The 25,219-nt window shown below is 39.2% G+C and overlaps 1 protein-coding gene and 1 non-coding gene across 4 annotated transcripts in view; both read left to right on the forward strand.

Annotated features, from left to right (window-relative positions):
* Positions 1 to 1,301: 1,301 nt before the first annotated feature.
* COL14A1 (collagen type XIV alpha 1 chain) overlaps positions 1,302 to 25,219 on the forward strand; it is a 184,328-nt gene continuing 160,410 nt past the window's right edge. For all 3 annotated transcript variants that reach the window (XM_015245410.3, XM_015245407.3, XM_015245409.3), the window contains exons 1-3: positions 1,302 to 1,557; positions 14,404 to 14,529; positions 22,728 to 22,844. In XM_015245410.3, the coding sequence (XP_015100896.1) occupies positions 14,442 to 14,529; positions 22,728 to 22,844 (205 nt within the window). In that variant the 5' untranslated portion in view covers positions 1,302 to 1,557; positions 14,404 to 14,441. The remainder of the gene's footprint in view (positions 1,558 to 14,403; positions 14,530 to 22,727; positions 22,845 to 25,219) is intronic.
* Positions 21,040 to 21,111, forward strand: TRNAM-CAU (transfer RNA methionine (anticodon CAU)). Its single transcript has one exon. It is a non-coding gene; the product is annotated as a tRNA-Met (tRNA).

Genomic DNA, 25,219 nt, shown 5'->3' on the forward strand with positions numbered 1-25,219 from the left:
TGAGGTCAGTTTGGAAAGGGGCTGACCCACGCTGGGCAGCGGTTGGGGCTGGAGCGGGCCCTTTGCACTCTAGCCGCAGGACCAGCAGGGAAGTTAAAAGCATGGACAAGGCGATGCAAACACCAGGAAAATCGAGGAAAGCAGAGGAGGTGGCTTGGGAAGGTTAGAATATCCGAAGGACCCCCTTGAGAGGGGGAGGGGTGTTACAGCCCCCCTTACTGTATTCTCAGCTGGGCGTGATGGAAGCAGGTTCGGGGACCTTTTAAGAGTACTGCTTGCCCTTTCTCTCCTCTCCATTACCAGCTTTAACTGTGGTGAAATAATCTCTTTTCAGTTTTCCAAGGCGAGAGTATTTTCTCACAAAAGCGGCTTCTTGATAGTCTCAGTTTTTATACCTCCCTTCTGAACTTTTATGCGCACACAACAAGCTGGATTGTAAAGCTGCGGGGGGTGGGGGGAGGTTGTTCCCCCAGTTTGAAAAAATGAGTAATGATGACTTCCCAAGGGGGCCCTGCGGATGACGGCTCAGGGCCGAGTCCTTGGAGGCCTGGCGGGAAGTCCTGGCGTGCCTTGTGGGCTTCCCATCTCAAGTAGAGCCTCTTGGAGGGTGGCCTGCAGTGACAGAACAGCCAGGGTGTTTGATAAATGCAGAGTCCCTGGCCTCAGCCAGACCAGAGAAACAGGATCTCTGTGAGTGAACCCATGCAGTTTAGGAAGTCCGACCACAGGACACAGACGACATTCGTCCTTTTAAACCAAAAAAAAAAAAAAAAAAAAAGGTCTATCTTAACACCCCTAGGTGATTCTCCTGCACGTTAAAATTTGAGCATCGCTGTTTTGGCGGTTTATTGCCCCTGTCTGGGAAAAGGAAGGGAGAGAAGGGGAGGAAGGTACCTTCTTTGTGGGTGCCCGTGCCCAGGGTCCTCCACGGGGCAGGTCTTTGGGAACAGGGAAGTGGGCACACAGCACTCGCGTACAGGAGGGCTCCAGACCTCGCAAAGCGCCCCCAGGGCCTGGTTCAGCGGCTAGCCCCACACTAGTCTGGGTCGGGGTGGAGGGGCAAAAGCAGCTCTTGTCCGGCAAGCTACACGAGGCTGCCGCGTGCACCAGGGGCGGCCGCCAGGTCTGGGCGGGCGCGTGTGCGGCGCTGGGCAGGCTTCTCGGAGCATCCCTCGTGGGACCCGGGAGGCGGGGAAAGAGGAGGAGAGAAAATTGGGGGCGTTAGAAATTTAGGCCTGCCTCCCACCTCCCCAACCCCCGCCCCCCGCGGCCACCCTCTGCTTTATAATTGGCCGCCCGCGGGCCTTCCTTTCCCCTTATCTGATCCCGGGCGCCCAGCAGGAGGGAAGTACTGGGGAGGAGGAGGCAGCTCGGGCGGCTGGGAGTGGGAGCCGGAGAGAGTAGGGAAGAGGGAGAGGGAGAGAGGCTAGATACAAGAGCACCAGGGCGGGAAGCGCGCGTCAGCGGTGCCCCGCCAAGAGCCAACTAGCGAGGAAACTGGATCTTCCCTAGACACCGAGAGGTCCCCTACCTGGGCTGGAACCTTGCCCTGCACAGGTCAGTTCCAATCTTCCTATGCTCTTCCTTCGAGCTGGCTTTGAAAAGTGTGTTCTTGAGGAAGGGAAAGTGGAGAGGTCGAGCCACCTGCAGACGCAATTCCATGTACCTTCTCTTCGCGCGCGCCCAAGATGGCCCGGACACCTTTGAGGTGGGATGGGACGGTGAACCCGGATCCCTTCTCGCAGGGGATCAGTGCGCAGGGCGGTTGGAGGCGCTGCGTGGTGCGAATGCAGAGGCAGTGAAGATGCCTTGTGTTGCTCTCGGGAGCTTTCCCCCCGGTACTTGCGTGCTGTGAGCGCACCGCGCCGGAAAGAAGCGAGTTTGGCTTTAAGACAGTGGCGACTCCATCATTTCCAAGTAGAAGGTGCTTAGTAAAGGCGACCATTCTGGTGAGAAAGGGGCTTAGAAATTGTTTTGGAGGGCTGTATATAAATAGAAAGCACAGTTTTTAGATTGTTTGGGGGGTCGCTTGGGAGGCTCGCTGGAGATCATGGGGGGAAAGCACACCCAGGCCCTCCGTGGGCGATTAGCGCTGGGGACCACGCGTTAGACGCAAAGAGGTGCAAACAAACGGAACGCTATCGATGCAGGATGTTGGCAGTAGTAGTTCTTCCCCGTCTCTGCGCGGGGAAACCCAGATGCTTCTCGCGCTTTGGTGTCTGGACACAGGTAGTCGCGGCTTTAAGATGCAGTACCAGGCTGTGGTGTGAGGGTCTTCTCGCCCTGAGTTTTCTACCTCTCACCACTCCCTCTCTTTTATTTCTCTGGACTGCTCGCTGCTTCAAGCCCTCTAGTCCGCAGCGCCTTGGCGGAGATGCGTCCTGCGGAGCTGGGTTTTAGCGTGCAGGGGTCACCGGCAAGACAGGGTTAGAGCCCAGCAAGGAGGAGCCGGCGAGTGTCCTTAATCCTAAGCAAGAGTCTGAATGCTGCCTGCAAGTCCGGGACCACGGGCACTCCGATTTTGGAGCTGGGTTCTTGGGTCCTCTGTGGGAAGCTCACTGTCGCCTCAGGTTTGACCGGCAGTCGTTTGTTCTGCTTTGGCTTTGGGCTTGTCTCGAGGGCAAGTGTTCAAATGAAGTTTGCGTGCAGCTCTCATAGGAGCCTGGATTCCACCCCCATCCCAACCCCAGCCCTGAAAAGTGCTTCTGGAGCTGCAGCTGAGAGCCTCATTCCCTCTGGAAGTTTTGGAAACTCTAATGGAAATTTTGCAGAAGGAGGTGGGAGGGGGCAGAAACAAAGAAATATGGAGATGAGACTTTGGGGGCTCTGTGGGGAACAGAAATGAAAAAGTTTTCCTGCAACTCCCCTGTTAAAGGCCCTGGGGCTCCTCACCCACAAAGGGCCAAGGGGGGCACTTCCTGGTTGCAGCAGGTGATAAAGAGGCCCTGCTCAAATCAAACAGGTTTGAGCTGGATGCTGTGAGAAGGGGTGTTCTGTTTCTGACAAGGTGGTTGAGTTCTGCAGGCAGAGCACTCACTGGTAAATTTAAAATGAGTGAATGAATGAATGCATGGATAGCACTTGGATTTCTGGTTGTTTCAAAAGAGTAACTTAAATGGATTGCCTTTGAACCTGGTCCCATGGGAGTGGTTACTATAAAGTAGACTTCAGGAAGGTTTTTTTTTTTTTAAGAGCTTAATTGGGATAGAATTCATTTACCACACATGTGTGCAATTCAGTGGTTTTTAGTCTATTCATGGAGTTGTACAACCATCACCACAATCAACTTTAGAACATTTTTATCACTCCCTGACTCCCCAAATTCTCCACCTATTAGCAGCACCTCCTCATTTCTTCCCAAGCGTTTCTCAACACCCTTGGCATCCACTAATCTACTTTCTGCTGACATTGCATATAAATGGAAGCACACAGTGTGTGTGTGGTCCTTTTTGACGGGCTTCTTTCACCTAGCAAAATGTTTTCAGGGTTTATCCATTGTGTACAGGACAGTCTCTCTAAGCACTGGGCATCTCCTCCTCGTGCCTGGGGAGCCCTGAGCCAGGATAGACCTGAACCTCCACTGCATCCCTGACCTCCTGGGGGTCCCTTCGAAAGAATAAGAACCACACTGGTGAGGCCTCTCAGTAATTCCCTGGATACGACTCCTTGGAACCCGTCAGAATTCCTGGAGCAGTTTTGGGCAGGTCCCAGACTTCAGGATTGATGGGAGGAGTCCTTTGGCGTTTATCCTGCTGCTGCGAACGGTCCAGCTGTTGATTTCAGAGAGCTCGCCGGGCCTTCCGTGTGTGTCTCGGTGTTTGGAATCAGCCAGGGCTGGCCTTAAAGAATTGGCTGAACGAGTTGGTATGATTTGAGGAGGAGCTAGGGTGTTCTTCCTTTGGCTCTTAAATGCTTCCTAGTGTCACCTAGTAAAGCACAAAGATCTTATGCCTATTTTAAGCTGACAGTCTTTGCAGTTATATGACTCTACAATCACATTTGCTGTCATTTTTATTCAAACTCAACCAGATGACTGCTGTTTTCCTGGCCCATCCAGTGTAGCCCAAGATTCCTTTAAAGGACGGGGGCCTTCCTGAATTGCTGTGGGCTGAGGTGGTGTTGTTTGAGCACCACTGAGCTTAACAGTTATCTGGGATTATGACAGTTCGTGGAGAACAAATGGTAAATGACCCCAGGAAAACAGAGGAACTGATGGGGTAGGAGAGGGGAGAAGAGAAAGTTTAAGGGAAAGGGCCAAAAACAGACTTCCTCCTTGACAGATTTGCCGATAGTGCTGGATGTCAGGAAAACAATCTCCTCTTGTTTCTTCTATAACTAAATAAAAAGTGGCCTGGCTCCGGTTACTCTTCTGTATAGAATAAGCCTTGTGGAGACCAAGCCTCATCCTGTTCTGGTCGGGGGACGGGTATGCTTGTGGGGGACGTGCTGATATATGCTTCAAGTCTACCAATTGGGTGCCTGCCCTTTTCTCTTTCAGAAACATGTTTAAGTCTCCCAGTTCCTTGTGGAAGTAAATATCCTTCTTTTAGAGATAAGATCACTGAGCTTCAGGGATAAAAAACACTTTGCTTGGGTTCACAAAGCCAGCAAGTGACAGACACAGGATTAAGAAAAGTCTGTATGAGAGTGGAACCCAGGCCCCATTGGTCACTTTCTCCATCACCTTCTTTGGTGAGGGCAGGGTGAGGGGTGTGTGGCCAGAGTGGATGATGTCATCACAGAGGCCAGCAGATCTGGTAGCTGACACAGAGGACGAAGGGCAGAGAAACATGGGTGCAATCGAAACCTGCTCGTTCTGTGCCTCGTCCGTGTCCATGTTCCTTAACCTCCCAGAGCTTCGATTTTCTCGTTCTAGAAAACAGGGTTAACAATCGCCACTTCATAGTGTTGGTTTTTTTTTTTTTTACTTTATTTTTTTCTAACAGAGGCACTGGGGATTGAACCCGGGACCTCACGCATGCTACGCAGGCACTTTACCACTGAGCTCTACCCAGTCCCCTCCCTTCCCCTCTCACTCCCCCATAGTGTTGTTTTAAGGCCTAAAATGATCTAGTACAGAGCCTGGAAGACAAAAATGGTTTCTCTTGTCTCCTGCTTCTTTTTCCTTCTTTCCACTTTTGTTTTCTTTTTCTCACTTTTCCTCTTTTCTCTGTGTGTTTTTCTTTTTCTTTTTCTTTTTTTTTTTTCTTTTTTTTTGCCGGGATTGTGACTAGAAAGACTACAGGAAATTCTGAGAACTCTCTATTTAGGTCAAGGCTTAGAGTCTAGACTCCCCATTTCTTCAAGGTGTTTTTTTTTAACCTCAGTGCTCTTGATGAACTTTTTTGCCAGTGGGCCTTTGTTGCAGCTCACCTGGCAAATGTTCCTAACTTTTATTTAATTTTAGGGAGTAGTGTATGGTGATTTTCATCCCAGAAATAACCCGAGTTGTTTAGGAAAATTCATTTAAAGGGAGGCCAGGCTTTGCTTAAGTTATCCAAATGTTATGTGTCTATGACTAGAGGTGTTCAGGGGATCTTCTATTGGATTAAGTCTGTTCCTGGATGGCTTTCTGCCTGCTTTTGCAAAGAGGAGCACACTGAATTATATTAAAAAAAAAAAAAAGATGTTCTACTACAGGTTTAGAATAAAAACACAAAAATGACTATTGTAGGAATCCCAGGAGGGGCATCTAGCCCAGACTTGGAAGATCAGGAAGTCTTCCTATAGGATGAGATGTCTATGCTGAGATGTGTAGCTACCCTTTATGCTGCTTATACGTACAGAGTTGAGTTAAAAACAACTCTGATTTTGGGAAGGGGCACTGAGCTATACCCTCCCACCAACTCTCATTTCTTTGACCAAAAAGCTATGTTAGTCCTAAAAAAAAAAAAAAAGGCCAGGTGATGGAACATTCCTGAGTGAAAGGGCTGTCACTCCAGTTCACCATAATTTTGGGATGGCTCTGCTTTCTATTGTGCAGGACATACAGCAACGTACTTTAAAACTGAGCAGCTTCATTTCTGAGGCTGATTTGCAGTCAAATCCCTTTCATTTGAACCATTCGCTGGGCTGCTGTTATCCTACATAGGGTCTTTCTGTGCCTTAGAAGAGGGTCCTTCTGGGCAGACCCAGGCCATTGGGAGAAGGAAATAGCATCCTTTCCTCTGGAGAACAGTTTTGCATTCAACTTGTGGAGAGTGTCTACTAATTTCAGCTCTTACTTACCCTAGGCCAATTGTAAATGGCGCAGTGCGCCAACTGTGAACTGTATGCATTAATTAGCTCCATTCGTTCAACCATGAATCATTAAATCAATCAGTGTTTATTGATTGCCTGTTAAGCACTTTGAAACTTTTTGATTATGGGTTAGACTGCACATCTAGATGCCTTATAGTACCCAAGATCCAGAAAATGGAAATAGGGGCCATGAAGTTAGCTGGAAAGTTATAATGGGATAAGAGGCAGATGCAATGCATTGGAGATTGATCACTCTTTCTAAAGATTTTTCAACTTTATTAATATTTTGAAGAAACAAATTTTGGCTTTGTTAATATTCACTAATACTAGTTTTAAATATTTTGGGTTTTTATGCTTATCTTTATTAATCCCTTTCTTCAACTTAATTAGGATTTAATGTGCTCTTATTTTTGGCTTCTTAAGGTGGAAAATTAGATTATTGACTATTAAATTTTTCTCTTTTTTAAGTATTTCTTTATTTTAACCTATAAATTTCTCTCTACTTCTTTAGCTGCATCCCACAAATTTTCATGTGTTGTCTTTTTATTCCCTTCCAACTACTTTTAGAATTTTCATTGAGATTTCTCTTTTGACCCATGGATTAACTAGAAGCATATTGTTTAATTTCCAAATATTTTTGAATTTGTAAAGATATTTTATTATTATTGATTTCTAGTTTAATTCTGTTGTTGTCAGGAAACATACTCTGCAAACTTGGAGTCTTTTGAAATTTACTGAGTCTCATTTTATGGCCCAGCATATAGCCCATTTTGTAAGACATTAAGAAAAATATTCTGGAGTTATTGGATGTAGCATTCAATAAATACCAGCTACTCATTGACAGAGCTGTTCATGTCTTCTATACGCTTACTGATATTCAATCAATTCCTGAGAGACGTTTTAACATCCCTAACTTTGTTATTTTCTCTTTGGTTCTGTCAGTTTTTGCTTCATGTATTTTGAAACTCTGTTATTAAGTGCATACTCATTTATGATTGTCAAGTTTTTTTGATTGATTGACCCTTTATTCTGAAATGTGCAGAACTTGAGAGGGGTTTTTATGCAGATTTGATTCCCCCTCATTGTGGCTCACTCTTTTCTGATGCACCCCTTCTCAATTTCTAGTCTCTGGCATTCCTGAACTCTTCTACCCTTTGACACTTTATGCTAATAAGACTGTGGCTTTCCACTTGGTTTCTAATCACAATGCCTTGCACAGTGGAGGGTTGACTCAGCGGGGAAAAGGCTAGGCACCAACCTAATAGTAACAAAACTAGGTCTTTATGTCTAACTTAGAGTTGTTTTCTACTATGCCGTGATGCTAACAGAGAACAGTAATACTAATGACTTCCTCCACGGTCTGTTTTTAAGTAGACCTCCTTAGCTGATCCTGAAAACCCTTTTGGAGGGGTTTCTGGATGTAAGGAGGGTGGTAAATCACTAGAGAGATGAAATAAGGAATGCTAAACAATGTCAACACACTGGGTTAATACAGTAGCCCAGTTTTGAGTCTTTGCTTTCTTATCTGCAAATCTGTGTGACCTAGATCAGCAGTTGGCTGTAAAATTCTCCTTCTATACAGTAGATATTGAAATATTGACAATGTAGAGTTCAGAAAGAGTTCAAACTTAAACAATTTGTCCAGTTCCCCTGCCCACAAACTCAGGAATCCTTCCTATAACATCTCCTATGTATAAAAATTAGCCAGTAGAAGCTTCTAGTAAAAGAGAAGAACTTGTTCAAATTGTTAGAGAATTTTTATACCCAAATCCACATCTCTGTGAATCAGTCCATTGATTCAAGTTCTATGTGCAGAAGCTGCACAAAATAATCTTATCATCCACATGAAACTCTTCAAATATTTGGAGACATCCATTATGTACCTCCGATATTTATTTTTCCTAGGCTTAAAATGTGCTTCATCATTCCCATTTCCTTCAAGTCTTCTTTGCATGGGCTTGTCAGCTACAACCACTAAGTCTTTTTCTAAGTCTGTGAGTTGCTCTTAAGTCACATCTTCCACATCCTCATATGGTTGATGATTCTAACCTATATAGAGCTGTCATCTGGAAAGTGATAAAAATGGATAGGAATGTATTTAGAAAAGTTTAAAGTAGCTCACCCATGTGAACAATTGTGCCTCTGTCATTGTCTGGATCTTTTGTTTTTGCCTAAACCTTTATGCCAAGTTGGTCCCACAACCTTCACAAGATGGGAGAGAGAAAGACTTCTTGATTCTCTTCCTCCTTTAGTCTCTATCCAGATAGCACACTCATTGGTGATTATCATCCCTTTTTCCTTTGTATTCTTTCAGCCTGTTGCTAACATGCTACTAGTTAGAACTTTTCTGAGAGCTGCCCGTGTTTCTAAGTACATTATTTACACCATCACAATCATCCTATAAGGTAGATATTAACCTGCAGATTTTACGATAAAGAAACCAAGTCATAGTGTGGTTAAACTAGTCAATCAAGTCATTGGTAGATCTGTCTTCCTTATTCCCAGTGTTCTATTCATACCACTAGTTTATGTCACTTCTTTGTTCTGTTTCAGACTTGCTTCATTTAGCTTTGCAATATATTTGCCTGCAGTCTTCTTCAGTAAAATTGTGAGTTGACAGAAGGCAGGGATGGTATAGTATGAACTGTTGGTATCTCTTTTAGAGTTGAGAGCTTGGTTATGTAGTAGGACTCTCAGTAGTGATTGTTGGAATGAAAACTCTGATGCTCCAGTAACAGTCTCTCTCGGGGCCTGGGAGCCAGATGACTAGCAACAATTTTGTTTACATTTATAGTTTTTTATGTCACCACAGATTGAATAGAACTTTATCCAAGTTTGGGGTATATACGTGGGTTAAGTCTACGAGTGTATGTGTGTGTGTGTTTATATGAGCAGTTTACAAAAACTTTAGGGTAAATATTTTAGGGAATTTTGATAAAACTGGCATGCACAAGGGCCTTTGCTCCTTGTTAAACTTAATTGTATAAATGAGATTAAATAAAATAAACATATGAAGTAGAGGAAGGGTCAGTTAGTTCTAATGGGGATAGTTTTAAGTTACTGATTACAAAGTCATGACAGTGTTTTGAGAAAACTTGTGCTAAACATGATCAACTTTTCCCAAATTGGGTTTATACCTTCTGAACTTAGAGCTAAATTATCATTTCTAACATGAGGTTTTTAAACCAAAAAAATTAAAAATAAAAATAAAATTAAGGCAGAGTTATTTGTTTTATGCAAGCTTTTAGGCAAAGTTTCAACAAATTAAGCTTTGACATTTCGGTAAATGTTACAATATCTCATGGCATTTTAATAGGAATTGGGATTTTTTTCTTGCCTCTATTTTACTACCCAAAAAAGAGTCTTGGCAGAAAACTTTGGGAAGATTAAAATTCCACTTCTCCCAATATGGTATTACTTATCCTAATTTAAAATAAACAACAAAAAGGGAAGAATTTAAAGATAAGCTATGGCTACAATTTTTTTCCATGTAAAAATGCTCAGTTTTCAAAAAAAAAAGGTTGCCTAAATAATTTATTTATTTATGTACTTAAATTATGTGAAATGCAGATGAACTTCTAATGTGGCATGTTAAATGTTGCTTCAAAACACCTGGACACAGGAATTGTAGTGCTTGGATGAGAGAAGACAAAGACTGTTAGATTGTGGCTTGTAAAAGAACTTCCTCTCTTGTGTTAGCATTGTATCATGTGCTGTCTGATCAAAGTCCCTGATCTTAACGGACATGCCAAGAAGACAAAGTGTTTCCTTACCTCTCCTCTTTGCCTTGTTCTGGTTGAAACCTATGGTTATAATAATGTTTGGGGAATAAAATCTTAGAAAGAATGTGTTGTTTGAGTTGAGCAAGTGATTCTGCTGCTGTGGTTTTCTTTGGATGTTGTGTCTTGATTGTGATAGCGCTGACACCTGTGCCCAGACCTTTTGAAATCCCCTGTATTCATGCCTTCTGTCAAGCTACTCACAGCCCTTTGGATAATTTACCTAATCCTGTTCTAACTGCCTCGGTAGGGTAGGGGTTCAATAGATGCCTCAGGGCCTTTCCTCCTGCGTTTCATCTAAACTCACTCACCATTTGTCCCGTTTCCTCTGTGCTCTGACAGATAGTTGGTTAACTAATCTGTAATAAGTTAATAATAAATTAATCCAGGCTAAAATGCCATATATATCATATATAAAAAAATCACTTAATATATTCCCTATTCCATTAAGAATTTTAGGGGGTTTTCCAGTTTGTGAATGTCTTAATTTAAGAAAATATTCTTTAGTAATTAGCATTTTGGAAGTATGGTAGGCTGGTTGGGGGAAATATTTTTTGGATCCCCTAAATATAAATGAGTACATTATAGGATCTTGGTTATTTATATGATTATCAAATCATGTGGATTTTCCTTTAACTAACAACACAAAAGAGTTGCACACTAAACTGTCATTGGATGTTATAAAAAAGTAGTTGCCAATTTTTTTTTTTACTGAATGATTTCTTGAAGGAACATACTTAATTTATGCCTCTGGATATACTGTATTACTCTGGAATAAAACCAGAAAATCATAAGTTTAAGTACATGAGTCATATTGTTTTGAAGGTTCATAGAATTATGCTTTGCTACATTCATTGAAATAACTCTTGGGGTGAAAAAGAAATGAAAGCTTATTTGAAGCTGCCAAAGCAGATTCAGGGAAAAATTAGTGGCCTCAAGTAGAGAATAATATTGCTTAGCTAATAATGAACTTAGTGCTGACTCAGATCTACAGTGGCCTTGACAATTCCTCATCCAGTGATGCTCAGCTGAGCCTCAGGGCCCTGTGTGGTACTGCTAGCAAGGCCCAGGTGCCCCGGAGAATGGCAGAGGCCAGATTCTAACATCGGGGAGCTCACTGAAGTAGGTCATCGGAGGTTTGAGCGTCTATAGCTACTACCTGAAGGCTGTACCAGTCCTCCTCCTCACCTTATTCACAGAATCGGACAGAAGGAGGACTCACTTTTACCGGCACCCAATACCCACTCAGTGCAGTTTTCCCATTAAACTCTTCAGACTGAAATAAGGGAAACATGATTGAAAAATATTTCCCAGGACTGGCTCCGACCTAAGGCCTGGCTGACACATGCTTTACTGGATCATATGCGTTGTTTCAAAGAAGGGGCCAGTGTAGCATCCTCAAAAGAACAGCAGTCAGGACTGGGCAAAGTAGCATGACAGCAATAAAAAAAATACTTGGATTAAATATGCAATATGGATTGCTTTAAAAAAAAATGCAAGTGTCAGAATCCCTTCCTAAGCTTTGTATACTAAGAGAGAGCTCACACTCCACTAGATAGAATCCAAAGCTACAGTACGGACTTTATCTGTATCTGCCAAAGTTCTTGAAGTGTTAATAGTATGAACACACTAGATGAATTTAAAGTGGCATAAAATACCACGGTAATAATAATATTTTAAACCTTACACTCTTCCAACTGGGGATACATGTCACCTGGAATTGTACTCTCACTCCTGTCCCTTAAACAGAATTAATATCCAAATTTTGTAAGTCCTGCAAGCAATCATGTTCACGTTTAATTTGCAAATGACTAACTTGATTTGTTTTATTTTTGCCTCCACAGACATATTTATAACAGAGAAAAGTACAGGTATTTTAAGTTTTAAAACTTTTTGCAAAATCATTAGCATTTAAGAAAGAGTGATTGCATTTGATTGGTTCATTAGGAGTTAGAAAGATGGAATCTTTTGCTGTCTTTGTTGTTGAAGAACATAGGCAATCAAGAGCTCAAATGTTACTGAATCTTCTTTAAAAAAAATAGTATGACTTTGTCATCTGTTTGAAAATGGCTTGGCTTAAAACGAAAACCATTATAATTACACAAAAGTTAAAAAGCAATAATTTCCATTAACAGGTAGGATTTATTTCTTTATTGCAAGGATAGATTAATGTTAGACACTATCAAAATAGTAAATTACACTAAGAGGTAAAGATGAAAAACATGAACATCTCAATAGATGAAAAATTATAAAGGCAAGATTAAGCTTCCATTTTTGATTGAAAAAAATACTCAGCAAAAAGTCAAGAAGTTTTTTTTTTTAAACAGAGACAATACCTCTTAACCCAGCTACTAGCAATATGCTTATTTATTGAAATATTTGAGGTATTCCTAGGAAAATAATGGTTTTAAAACTACTGGCCTATACAATTAGGCACACAGACACACACACACACACACTGGTGGCAAGTGCTGTGGTTGTCATCCCAGAACACTCAGGAGATTAAACTGGAAAAATATAGAACTAGTAAGAGTTCAGAATGGTGGCCTACTATAAAATAAATAGATAAAAATCACTGTCTTTTCTATGTTAAAAATAATCCAAGATCCTATTTGCAACTGGAACTTAAAAATTAAGACAAATAGAAATATACTTTGAGGTGGAAAAGACTATTTTACCCATGACACTGAATCAGGAACCATAAAGAAGAAGGTCAAATCAGGTGCTGTACCTTAAAAAAAAAAAAAATTCATGACCCAGCAAACAAAACTGAAAGGCAAAAAACAAACTTGAAAAATATTGTAATATATATGTTAAAATTAATCATATATAAAGAGTTCTTATAAATCAATGAGAAAATGGGTAAAGGATATGAATAAGTATTTCATTAAAAAGTATAAATAACCAACAAACACAAAATGTTACCTTTTACTGATTATGATGACACTGTGATAATCACACTTTCTCTCTCAAATCAGGATATGATGAAAACAGTGAACCCTGTAATGGTGGAAGTGATGTGCTTTGGTATTCATAGAAGATGCTGATGGAAGTGGAAACCAGTATAAGGCATTATGTACTCATGTTTCAAAAACCTTTAAAATACACGTCTTGTTTTACCCAGCTGTTCCACAATTATTTAGCCAAAGGAAATCAGTAATCACACATTCAAGGAGATGTGAATAAGGATAGTTGTTGCAGTATTACATGTTTTAGGGAAATTTAGAAACAATCTAAATTTCCAAATAAAGCTAGATAATAAATAAATTGTGATACTGCCTGTGTATTGTAACAGGACATTTACTATCATTAGAAAACATTCACGCATAGTCTTCATCGTGCTTTTTTGTATTTTCTGGTTTTCTATGATTCAAACTCATTATTTTTGTAACCAGAGCAAGAAAAGAGATATCAAAACAGATTGAAGGGGTATGCAGTGTGATACTATAGAAACATTTTCCTACGATGCTCCTACCGTGTCTGATTGTCATGTCGGTGTGGGCAGAAATTCTGGATCCTGAACTCACTAGTTATATGACTTAAGGAAACTCTGTGCCTCATTTTCCTCATCTGTAAATCAATATTATAATCATACCTACTTCAAAAAATACCCTGGGTAGAAGAAAACTTTTGAGATGTCTTAATCTCTGAAGAAAGGACTCAATTTCTCCTCTGTACTGGCTTGTAATAGAATTATAGTCGACAACTGTAGACATGTAGAAATTAACACCAAACATTCATCCTTTTTCCTCTCTCCCTCCTACTCTCCCTCCTTCCCATCCTCCCTCCTTCCTTAATTTCCCCCTTTTTCATTTCTCTCTCTTTTTCTTGTAGTTTTTCTTTTTCTAACATTCTAACAAAAAGGATGATCTTGGAAGAGTTTCAGACTCACACACATGAGAAAAAAATTATAAGAAAAGATGAAAAGATTAGAGTTATTCAGCCCAGTGAAGTGAAAGCTGAGTAATGATTTAATAATAGCACAAACTGGTTTTTCAAATGCTTCTTCATCACCAGAAGAAAGGTCCTTATGTCTATACTCATGATGGCCAAGGAAGTTGTAGTCTGATCATAATGCTCATATCAGGTATACTTTTGGAATTTATCCATTTGGGAAATTCACTGTGCAATGTATGTCTTACAAAGGAGTCAAAAATTCCCTCCTGAACTTCTCTCCCAAATATTTCCAATCATTCTATTGACAACATCGCCTCAAAATCCTTTCTTTCATCAGTTTCTGCTTGAGAGGGAAATAAACAATGCCCTAAGGAATGGATTACTTCCTGACAATACTAATCCATGTTGGCTTGTTCGCCTCTTCCAGATGACTGCATATACTTTATTTTCATTCTTCTCAAGATATCCCTATGCTCTCTGTTTCCAGGACTGCTGCTACACCTCATGTGAAAAGCAGGAAATCAGATGAAGATTTTTCATTGCAAGATGCAGTACTGGCTGTTTCCAGCTTTTCTGGCAATTACTTACTTTTGCATCACTGTCCAGGGTCAAGGTAATGGAAAACTTTAACATTATCATTAGGATCTGGAATGCTAACCATCTTGCTTCTGATCATAATTTTTTTGTTTTATTTACCCGATTGGTGCTTCATTGGTTTAGCTGTATTTTTAGGCAGGGTCGTATGTTGGCTTTTACTCAGTGTTACCAACTGTTTACATTGTATAAATGTGCCTCAACTTTGATGGGGGTTATGACCTCACCAGAGACTGAGCATATTGATTTTGTGGCACTTGGTTAAACAGCTCATTTTTAATGTCCCTCTGGAAAATGCTATGCAAATTTAATCAGTAAAGTCAAATTTGCATGTAGCAAAATCAATTCTATTAATAAGGAGCTATAAGTTGTGTATATATATATCTCAATGCCTTATCACTTAAAAAGAGTGTCTACAAAATACTTCTGCCACTTCATATCTGGTCCTTATTTTTTACTTCTTTTTTCAAAACTAAGTAGACAGTCTAAAGGTAACTAAGGGTCTGACAGAGGCTGCTGATATGCCTTTTTAAGCATATCTAATGATGTCTAGCTTTGTTTCATTTGAACATAGTTTTTGAAACCTACTATTTGTATTACTGCAACCTGCATCTTTATTTCTGATTCCCAATCATTCTTTTGAAGTATACCAGGAATTGACAAACTACCACTTAGGGGCCAAATCTGCCTGCTTTTGTCAATAAAGTTTTATTGGAACACAGCCATGCTGATTAGTTTACATACTGTCTGTGGCTGCTTTTGCACTGCATCGGCAAAGTGGAGTAGATGTGACAGACACCACGTAGGTCACGAAGCCTCAAATATTTATTATTTGACCTTATGCAAATAAAGTATGCTAATCTCTGAAACAAGTACACAATATGTAGAAGTGTGCAAAGCGACATTACTTGATAAACATGGTAATCCTGCAGAAATCACAATGTTGATGCTGAAATAGTCATTCATCAGCTAAATAAGGAAGTCTAAATGTGATTAAGTATTGAAGGAATGTTAATGTCTAATGTTTGGAATTTAAGGTTGCAGAAAAGTCAGAGGCAAGAACCACCACACCCTGCTTCTTTAAAGTGAGGCCCACTTGTTTGGAAAGGAATGGAACTTGACTCTTTGCATGCTTAAATAGTATTAAAACACTTGAAGTTAATCATCATATTTACAACTATTTCATGCAAGGATTTAGGTAGACAAATTCTCCTTACCTTATTTACACTGAGAAAAGAATGCTTTTAGCTTTTGCAGTTAGAGATGTGATCATAGGAATCCTCGATAACTCACCCTCTAACTATGGGATACGAGACACGGGTCCTTGGGAACAAAAAGTGGGCACATCACAAGGCCTTCAGAGTTGCCATCTCAGTCCGGCTTAATGCAGGCATGGTTATTCATGGAGTAACTCATCATAGAGAGCTCTTCCGGGGTGCTTTCAGGGATGCTGTTTGCCAGATATATGTTGTTAGCCAAATTCTGTTTCAAGTTAACATTCATGGGAAACATACGATGTGTTAGGTTCAGGATGCCAAGCTGAATAAAACTTTACTCTTTGTCTTCCAGCAGCTTGCTCTCCACTAAAAAAGTAGAAGTACAAGCAGACAACTTGCAATATAAGCTTTGTGGGCGGCGTGGCCAAAGACAAGAGATAGAAAGATGGATTGGAGTCAGATTATGAAAGATTTTAAACTGCCAGCAATATTGCCGATGCTCATCAGGGTTTGGGGAATAGGAATTTCTAAACTAAGAGAGGCTGTTAGAAGATTGTATTTTTTCCCAGGACATAGGTGTTGAGGGTTTGATATAGGCAACCAGAATAAAGAGAAGAGAATTAAATCAAGAAATACTTAAGAAGTAGAAGTAGATATTAAAAAAAAAAAGGAAAAAAAAAAGAAGTAGAAGAAGTAGGACTTGTTTATTGATTTGATGTGGAAGGAGCTGAAGGGATGGAAGTATCAAGGATGACTCAGGCTTTTTGCTGGAGCACTGAGTAGATGGGGCTTTTAATTTCAACCCCTGTGTTATTATTATGTCCGTATCTTTGTATCCCAATTATTTATCCAAGCTCATTAAAGGCAGTGGTTCTCTCTTTAGTGCTATCTCTGGTACAGAGCAAATACCTCAGTTTTAGCAGATGTTTGTTGAAGAAATTAATAAAAGAATAAAGGGTAAGCAAGTATTGGAAGCTAAAGATAATGAATTCAGTCTTAGACAAATACATGGATCTTACAGTGCTGGTGGGGCATCCGGAAGGAGATGTCTGGTAGGTAGATGGTGTGGACCTCAGGAGAAAGGAATAAGGGCAGGTGATTATATTTGAATTGCATTGTAGTTGAGAATTTGCTTATGGAAACTTGAAGTCTTAGAGGTAGAATTAGAAAGGGATGGCCCAGTGAATGGACAGAAGAGAGGATGAAATCTGGCAGACATCAATAATTAAGAGGTTTTTAAAAGAACTGATTGAAAGTGTTAAAACACACACACACACACACACACACAATTATAAGGAGAGTCAGGGGAATGTAGTGGCCTAGAAGTGAAGGCTGGAGAAACTTTCAAGAAGGAAGATGGTGGGCATATGCTGGAGAAAACCCAGTAAGAAAAGGCTTTAGATGGCATTGGCTTTGGTTTTTAGCAAAGTACGTCAGACCTTTGAGAAACCAAATCTTATTTTTACCAGGACACTATTTATTTACATAATTGATTTTGAACAAATAATATGAATTGCTTTATTTGATTAATTTTCTACTTTTAAAGCAGACATAGTGATGAGTTTTTATGGGTTAGCCAATTTTGACACTAATTTGCCAAGCCATATGTGGCTGTGTTGGATGTTCAGTATTTTGCTAATGCTGGTGTGTTGGCTTGCTAGCTGACACTAATTACTCTCAAACCTTATACTCTTATAGACAACTTGAAAGTCATGCTCATGAACAAAATGAAAAAAAAAAGTCAGTGTGGTAGCCTGCAAAGAGGTTCACATCTGAATCCCCAGATCCTAAATATGTTATATTATATGAAAAAGTGGAATTAAGATGTCATATGGAATTAAATTTGCTAATCAGCGACATTAAAACAGGGAGATTATCCTGGATTAGATAACCCAGTGAGCCCAGTGTGGTTCCAGTCTCAGAGTCCTTAAATATGGAGGAGGGAGGCAGATAAGCCAATATCAGAGTGATGCCATGTGAGAAAGACTGGACCAGCTATTGTTGGTTTTGAAGATGGAAGGGGGCTGAGTCAAGGAATGTGGGAACCCTCTAGAAGGTGGGAAAGGAAAGAAAATGGATTCTCCCCTAAAACCTCCAACACCTTTTTCAGCCCAGTGAGACCCATTTCAGACTTCTGACTTCCAGGACTGTAAGATAATATGTTACTGTTATTTTAAGCACTGACTTTGTGATAATTTGTTAATGCAGCAATAATATAGTCAGTATCAAAAGACATACAGGAAATTAATTCTGTCCTCTTAAATTGCCAATCAGCCAAATGCACTTTGCCCTCTTAGTCTCTCCGTGTAATTCTTTATGAAGAACTTTCCCTCGGCAGAGAATGTGAACCCACATCGGCTCAAATAACTGTTTATCCCTGGATTATTCCAGCATCCTCTTTTCAAGACAAGCTGTTAAATGAATTGGAACACAGAGAGAGTAATGTTGTGTTGGTTGTAGGGAAAAAACCATGTATAGTGTGACAGAATGGTGGCACCAATACTTTGTCAGAATTTCATAGTAAATCTATACTTGGTTCTAGCAGTGTTTGTTTTGGATGGTTACAAGAAGGAACCACTGAAGGTAAAGTAACTGTCACTTAAAAACATCAAAGAATATAAATTTGGAGACTTTGCACAGGGGCTAGATTTCACTTTATACAGACTTCTGTGTTAATGTATTTTGTCTTACGTTTGACTATTAATAGTATTCAAGTATATTTGGAAGTTTGAGGATATTTTCCTTACTGCTGTTTTTACCATCTTTGTAATAGATCATGAAAACTATAACATTTCAGATTCTAAGTAAGGTAAAAAGGACCCTCTAGTATAAACCACAGTAAATTTCCCTCACATTCTAATTTCTCTTATTTATAGAACATTTGTTTGAATTGAATTTGCATTTAATTGAAAAATGACTGAGCTAAAAAGCTGTGTTTTGTTGTTTGTTTGGGGGTTTTAAAGGTCACGTGGAAAATCAACCAAATACTTCTCTACTGTTTAAATGTCTTTTGCTTAATAAATGCAATAGGTTATTTCACTGATCTAACACCCAAAACTGTGTTGTGAAGGGGAAACACTCTTAGTGCCTGCACTCCACTTCTATTAGTCAGAGATTTGGGGTTGCAAATAAAAGAAACTTTCTCTGGCCAGTTTCAGCAAAAAATATATTACTGGTAGACTATGAAGTAGTTCATATAATTATAGTAAAAGTTAAATAATTAAGCTTTGAAAAGTGTAGGAATCTGGGGACACTTGGGATATAGTTTCTAGGAACTAGTGACCTTTTTTTTTTTTTAGGGCAAGTCTTTGGAATAAAATGATTGGAGCTATTTTCCATCCTTCCATCATCAGACTCAAGTTTCAGATTGTTGGGAGAGTCTGCCTTACTGGTTTGAGTCATTTTCTCACCCCTTAGCCAAGGGAGGATGGCTGATTGATAGACCAGCCAAGGCTCCATGCAGTGGGAAGGGAGTGCTGTTCCTTGGAAGAAAACCAAGGTGCTGTTAGAAAAGGAAGAAGGGAAGTGATCGTGGGTAGGGAAGAACAGAAGATGTTCACTTCAGTGTTCCTTTGTGAGAAGTAGTGTTTCAAGAAATTAATGAGACTGTTTCATTAGAAATAAAACTTTGCATAGGTCGTCACTTGTCAAAACAGCAAGATTTCATTTGAGTGGAGTTGAAGTGAAAGAGAGGATGGAAGGAAGGAAGGGCAGAAAATTAGTCCTTTAATAAATAGTTGTATTATGAAATAAAATTTCCTAAGTACCTGATGCCAGTGAGGCTTCCATGGAATGACATAAACGTTCCTTTTCTGCCTATGAGATTTGATTTCTATGAGAATGATTGCAGTGAAATTCTTTGAATTTAAAGAAGATCTCTCCTCTGAAAAAATACAGCACAGCAAAATAAAAACACTCCTATATTTTCAATAACAAGCCTAACCCTGCAGTAGAGGAAGATAACAAATGGACCCTCCCCAGTTTTCCTTCTCATTCCGCCTTTGGGATGAAGTTTATATATTCACAAATATTGTAATTGGCCCTACCCGACATAGAAGTCTGACTTCACCATATAAAAGATGAGTTTGTTGGCTTGCTTTTCTTGGTGTGTGCCAGAATTCAAACTTGACTCTTGATTTTTGTCTTTTTAAAAAGGATACGATTTTAACTGACACAAATTAACTATTGAGTCAAGTTCGTGCAAGCATTTATTCTTATTACTGGAAGTTAAGTATATGTATCGAAGCACTTCTTGTGCTTGCAAAAAAAAATCATGGGTCTGGTATTAAATATACACAAAGTTTTTTCCATGAGATAAGAACAATTATTTCTCTACTGCACTTACAGTGTTTCTTTCAGTCTTGCTGCCCTTGCTTTGGCATAAGTCCCAGTGCCTTCCATACAAGGAAAAAGGAGCTAACTTTAAAGTTCAAAGCTGTGACCTCAGCTTCTTTCTTAACTGGCATTTCTTCTTTTCAGTGTTTTCCCCCTAAAGGCAAAAACCTAGAGGAAATGTAAATTTTATGCCTAACCAAGATTTTCTTTTAATGATTGTGAAAATGTTCAGGCGCCCATAGGCAATAGATGGGGTCCGCTGATAGAAGAAAACTGTGGTATTGCTCTTTGCTAGTAGTTGTAATGGGACTGTAGTCATATGAATTATTTGTAAATTGTTTTTAAAAAAAAGTTGAATATTGATGGATTTGGTTGTTGTCGTTCCTTCCCACTGGAGTTCCCTGAGTAGTTCAATGGAAGCCAATAACCCTCCAGGTTCCGGAGCACCGCCCATGTTGTCATCAGGGCATGGTCAATGTTATCCTCATCACTTTCTCCTGGAGGTTCAGAAGGTTAGCTATTGACTGAAAAAGATGTTGCAGGCTATAAACTCAGACCATATTTAAAGAACAATAGCCTGGGTAGAAAATGCTACAGAAATTTCTGATCTTTAACCTAGGAATCCTGAATATTGTTAACTTCTTTGCCCTCCTTGAGATGTCAGGACACCTGTGATGCTGACAGAATCAAGTGACCCTCTTGGAACTGCCAGACTGAAGCCTTCATTCTGCTTCTAGTACTTTTCCACTTGACGTTTCCCAAACATGCCCACTTTCTCCCACCAGGGCATTCGTGCAAAACTTTGCAATATGCTCGGCCAATGATGCCTGTCAGTCCACTGGCAAGATTTGGCTCAGAAACTAGATATGTTGTTTAACCTTTTTAAGTTCTTCTTTTAAATTTTCTTCCATAAGAACCCATATAAAAAATTTTTTCTCCTCAAGTTCCAGATGAAGCAAAATAGTAACAGTTTCTCTGAGGGTATAGCTCAGTGGTAGAGTGTGTGCCTCATATGTTCAAGGTACTGGGTTCAATCCCCAGTGCCTGCATTAAAAATAAATAAATAAAAACCTAATTACCTCCCCCCACCAAAAAAAATTGTGTCCTTCAGTGCTTACTGATTTTACATGAGCGAAGAGTTTGTGGAGGAGTAAATTACTCATTCTTCTAGTTCAAAGAAACAGAGCATTTTGTTTGGGCTCAAAGATTGTCGTGCACCAGTATGTGAACTTGGATGAATTTCTTAGCTTCTCTTGGCTTCGCTTATATATAAAATTGGGGTAGCAATGTGTTTTTGTGAGTATTAAATGAGCTTTTGAGATCACCCATTAGATGAAGTAAGGAGGAAGGGCAATATTTATTGACCACCTATTATAAGGTACTATATCCATTATTCTCTTTAACATTGTCACTTATCCTGTGCAGAAAGTATTGCTGTCACCTTTCGTAAAAAATAAGACTTTTTTGGGTCTTTTCTTTAATTTGGGGGGCGGGTAATTAGGTTTACTTATTTATTTATTTTAATGGAATTGAACCCAGGACCTCGTATGTGCTAAACACAGACTCTACCACTGAGCTATACCCTCTCCTAGAAAATAAGGCTTTAGAAGACACAGTCACTTGCTTAACATTTTTTTTTCGTATGGATAAATATTTTTTAAATTGAAGTATGGTCAGTTTATAATGTTGTGTCAATTTCTGGTATATAGCATAATTGGTTTCTCATGTAATAAGTGACAAAACTGGGAATCAAACTAACGTCCAGATCTCATGTTATGCTACATACCTGTTAAGGAGAATGTCTGTTTCCTTCCCCAGAAAGAAAGACCAGGCATAAAAATGGGTAATAAGCACTAACTTTTCTGTTAGGCTTTAGATTTTCTTCTTTGGACAAATTAGTTTAGATATTATATAATAAAAATCTTATGAAAGTATTTCTTTTGAAATTCTGGAATGTGGTGTAGAATTCCAAAAATATGTTTTTAAGTTTGAATGACTTACACAAAAAGTAATATAGACCCACCCATTTTGTGAACTACCAGAAAAGAGTAAATATGCTGAGTAATTCATAACCATGTGACGTGTATCTTTCTGAAAGGTATAAATCAGCTACGCTTGAAGAATAAATCCAAGTTTATAAAATGATTATCTTTTATTATTATTATGTTTTATTTTGGCCCTTTACAACCTCAAATATTTTTAAGTGAAGGTCTTATTACCGTAAGAGGTACGTAATAGCCCTAAATTATCCTCTCGTAAAAAATACTGCATTAATAAAGTGAAAAACCTAAAAGCATAAAACAGATCCCAGTAGAGTAGATTGCAAAATCTCACATGTTCCAAGTAGAAAAATTCATCCTCATAACATAATAAAAACATTTTACAAGGTTGGCTTCAATTATTAAACTAGACTAGGGTATTAAATTCTAACCCTAAGTCATAGTTCTTTGTCATAAGGTCAGTTTACTACTTGGAAAATGCTTGTCTCTTAAGTAAGAAACACTCTTGGGTTTGTGTTATTTTGCAAACTGATCAATTCATTAATGGGGCTGTAGGAAGAACATGAAGACTGGTGTGTATTTGATTACTTTACTTTGGCTTTTCCATTTACAAATGGAAGCTCACACGTTTCAATATTTAAACAATTTTTGTTTTTCCTTTTCAGTGGCTCCACCCACAAGGTTAAGATATAATGTATTATCTCATGATAGCATCCAGATTTCATGGAAGGCTCCAAGAGGGAAATTTGGTGGATACAAACTTCTTGTGACTCCAGCTGGAGGTAAAAACAGTCAACTGTATTTTTTAGAGTATTAGCAACTTTTTGCACACAGGTAACTAAAAATGTGTTGTGCCAAGTGTTGCTTTGAAATCATTTGAGTTTTTTTGTTTGTTTTATTTAATCTTTTGGGCTTGAAATCTTACCCTTTACTCAAGAAAATAATGTTCCCCCAAATCAAAAGAATAATTATCAGGCTCACCATAATTCTCCTTAGGTGAAATTTTCAGACTATCAGAAATCCTCACTACCTCTGTTCCAACATGGATGAATACTTTTGGTCTATTGACACTTAAAAAAATACCTCCAAAAGTAGTGCCCCGCTGAGTAAATTGTAATTAACTTGATAGAACATTACTCAACAATTCTACATTAAATTATAAACTCTAAGTAGAGACATGGTGAAAATAAATGATGAATTAGAGCAGGAAAAACAAAGGTTATTGATCATGAAGATTAAAGTAATTAAAATTTTTAAAATTACATTTTGGGTGAATTTTTCTCTTCCCCATTTTATGTTTTTATTACACACATATAATTAGCTAAAACGACACAGAGCATGTAAAGGACTTGCTACTGCTTCCTAAGTGTCATGGAGATGAAGATGGGGTCAACAACTGGGTGGCTTAAGTTCAAAACTAGGCTCCATGACTTATAAGTAATGTCATCCATTGGAGCAAGTTACTAAATTGCTCGGTGCCTTAGTTTCCTCTTCTGTAAAATGTGCAAACAATATTAATCCCTACCTAATGGAGTTGTTGTGATGCTTGGAACGCACAACATGGGCTGGGGACCAGAGGCATCAGGATCACCTGAGAGCAAATGTAGAATATTGGTCCCTACACACTACCTGCTGAATCAGCGTCTGAATTTTAACAAGATCGATGATTTCTATGCATATTACTTTGGGAAGCAAATTGTGAGGACTGAATGAATTGATAAACATGCAGCACTTAGCGCAGTGATTGGCAGATTATAAGTGCCCAGTAAGTCTTACCCATGATTGCTATATAGGTGCTCAAAGTGTAGCTCTCAGTTCTCATTTCTTCCCCTAAAATCCATTTCCCATACTACATAAGTACTTAATAATAGTCTATTTATATAATATATGTGTATTTATATAAATATGTTTTTTTTTCTTTTTGTTGGTAATAAAGATGGTTATGTGGAGCTGGACTCCTTTCTGTTGGAGACCTTTTCCCAACTCATTTAATGAGGCAGACAGATGCTCTATTGTTTCTAAATGGGGACATCTTACTCAGTAGTGGATTTAAAATCTCAAAAGAAACAAGCAAATGAAACACCTAGTTTCTTGCTCGGTCACTGAAAAGGAATCTTCTTTTATTAACAAATATTGTGCACAGGCTTCTTAAAATGACCTTTGGTTCAGTGACATCAGATGCCAACTTTCCGTGTGTCGGTCTACGTAAGTGACTGCCTTGTGGAAAGCAATATTTTATTCTCAAGCCTGGTTCAGAATTTTCATTTTGGAACTTTGCCCAATTTTGAAATAACTTTGACTTCTAAAAATATAGTTTGTTTTCTAAAATAAGCCATCATGGGAAACTTAAGTTTAAGAGATTGTTGAGTATTATTATGACCTAAAGATCAAAGTATTTAGTAATTTGTGATACCTCTGAGAATTCCTTACGTCTGATCCTGAAAGGTATTTAGTTTCCCTCCAGGTAACCAGTGTTTTAACTTTCCTGGGTTAATTGCTGATAATACGAAACTCTCCCAAGCAGGTGTCATTGAGGAATCAGAATCTTAGAAATGACTTAGATGACTTAGGCCTTTGAACCAAGCCTCGGCTTCATCCTTCAGTCCCCTCTGCTATAGCACCCCTCAAAACTAGACCTCCGGCTCTTGCTTAAACACCTCCAATGACAAATAAAAATTGAGGATCAAAACAAATGGTTTCTTCATGAAAACTGGGTATATTTCCCCTAGTGATCCAGTGTCCTTACTGCAGTGGCCCAAGCCAATAAAAGTCTTGCCACTGTGGTATCTACTTGATCAAACATAAAATAAATAGAGTAAATAAAAGGAGTAATAAATAAATCTAGACACAGAATGTTTGTAGATGTTTTTGCACTATAAGACACATTCTGAGTATTGTTTATACCAGTCTTTCCCAAGGCGTTTCCCATGGTATATGTCAGGATGCTAACAGCTATTACATAATCAAGCGGTTATTAATGGTCAAATAAATTTGAGAAATGCTGTTTTAAACAGAGTTTGAAACTTTTTTTTTATTACGGATTCTCAAAGTCTTTAAAATAATACACCCAATGCCTCTCAGTGAGGGATTTCTATTACATAGAGATTTTCTAAGGAATTTTTATGTAGTGAAACGCTAAATTAGGGAAGATTCATTT

This window comes from Vicugna pacos, chromosome 25 (genome assembly GCF_048564905.1).
Source record: "Vicugna pacos chromosome 25, VicPac4, whole genome shotgun sequence".
Lineage (NCBI taxonomy): Eukaryota > Metazoa > Chordata > Mammalia > Artiodactyla > Camelidae > Vicugna > Vicugna pacos.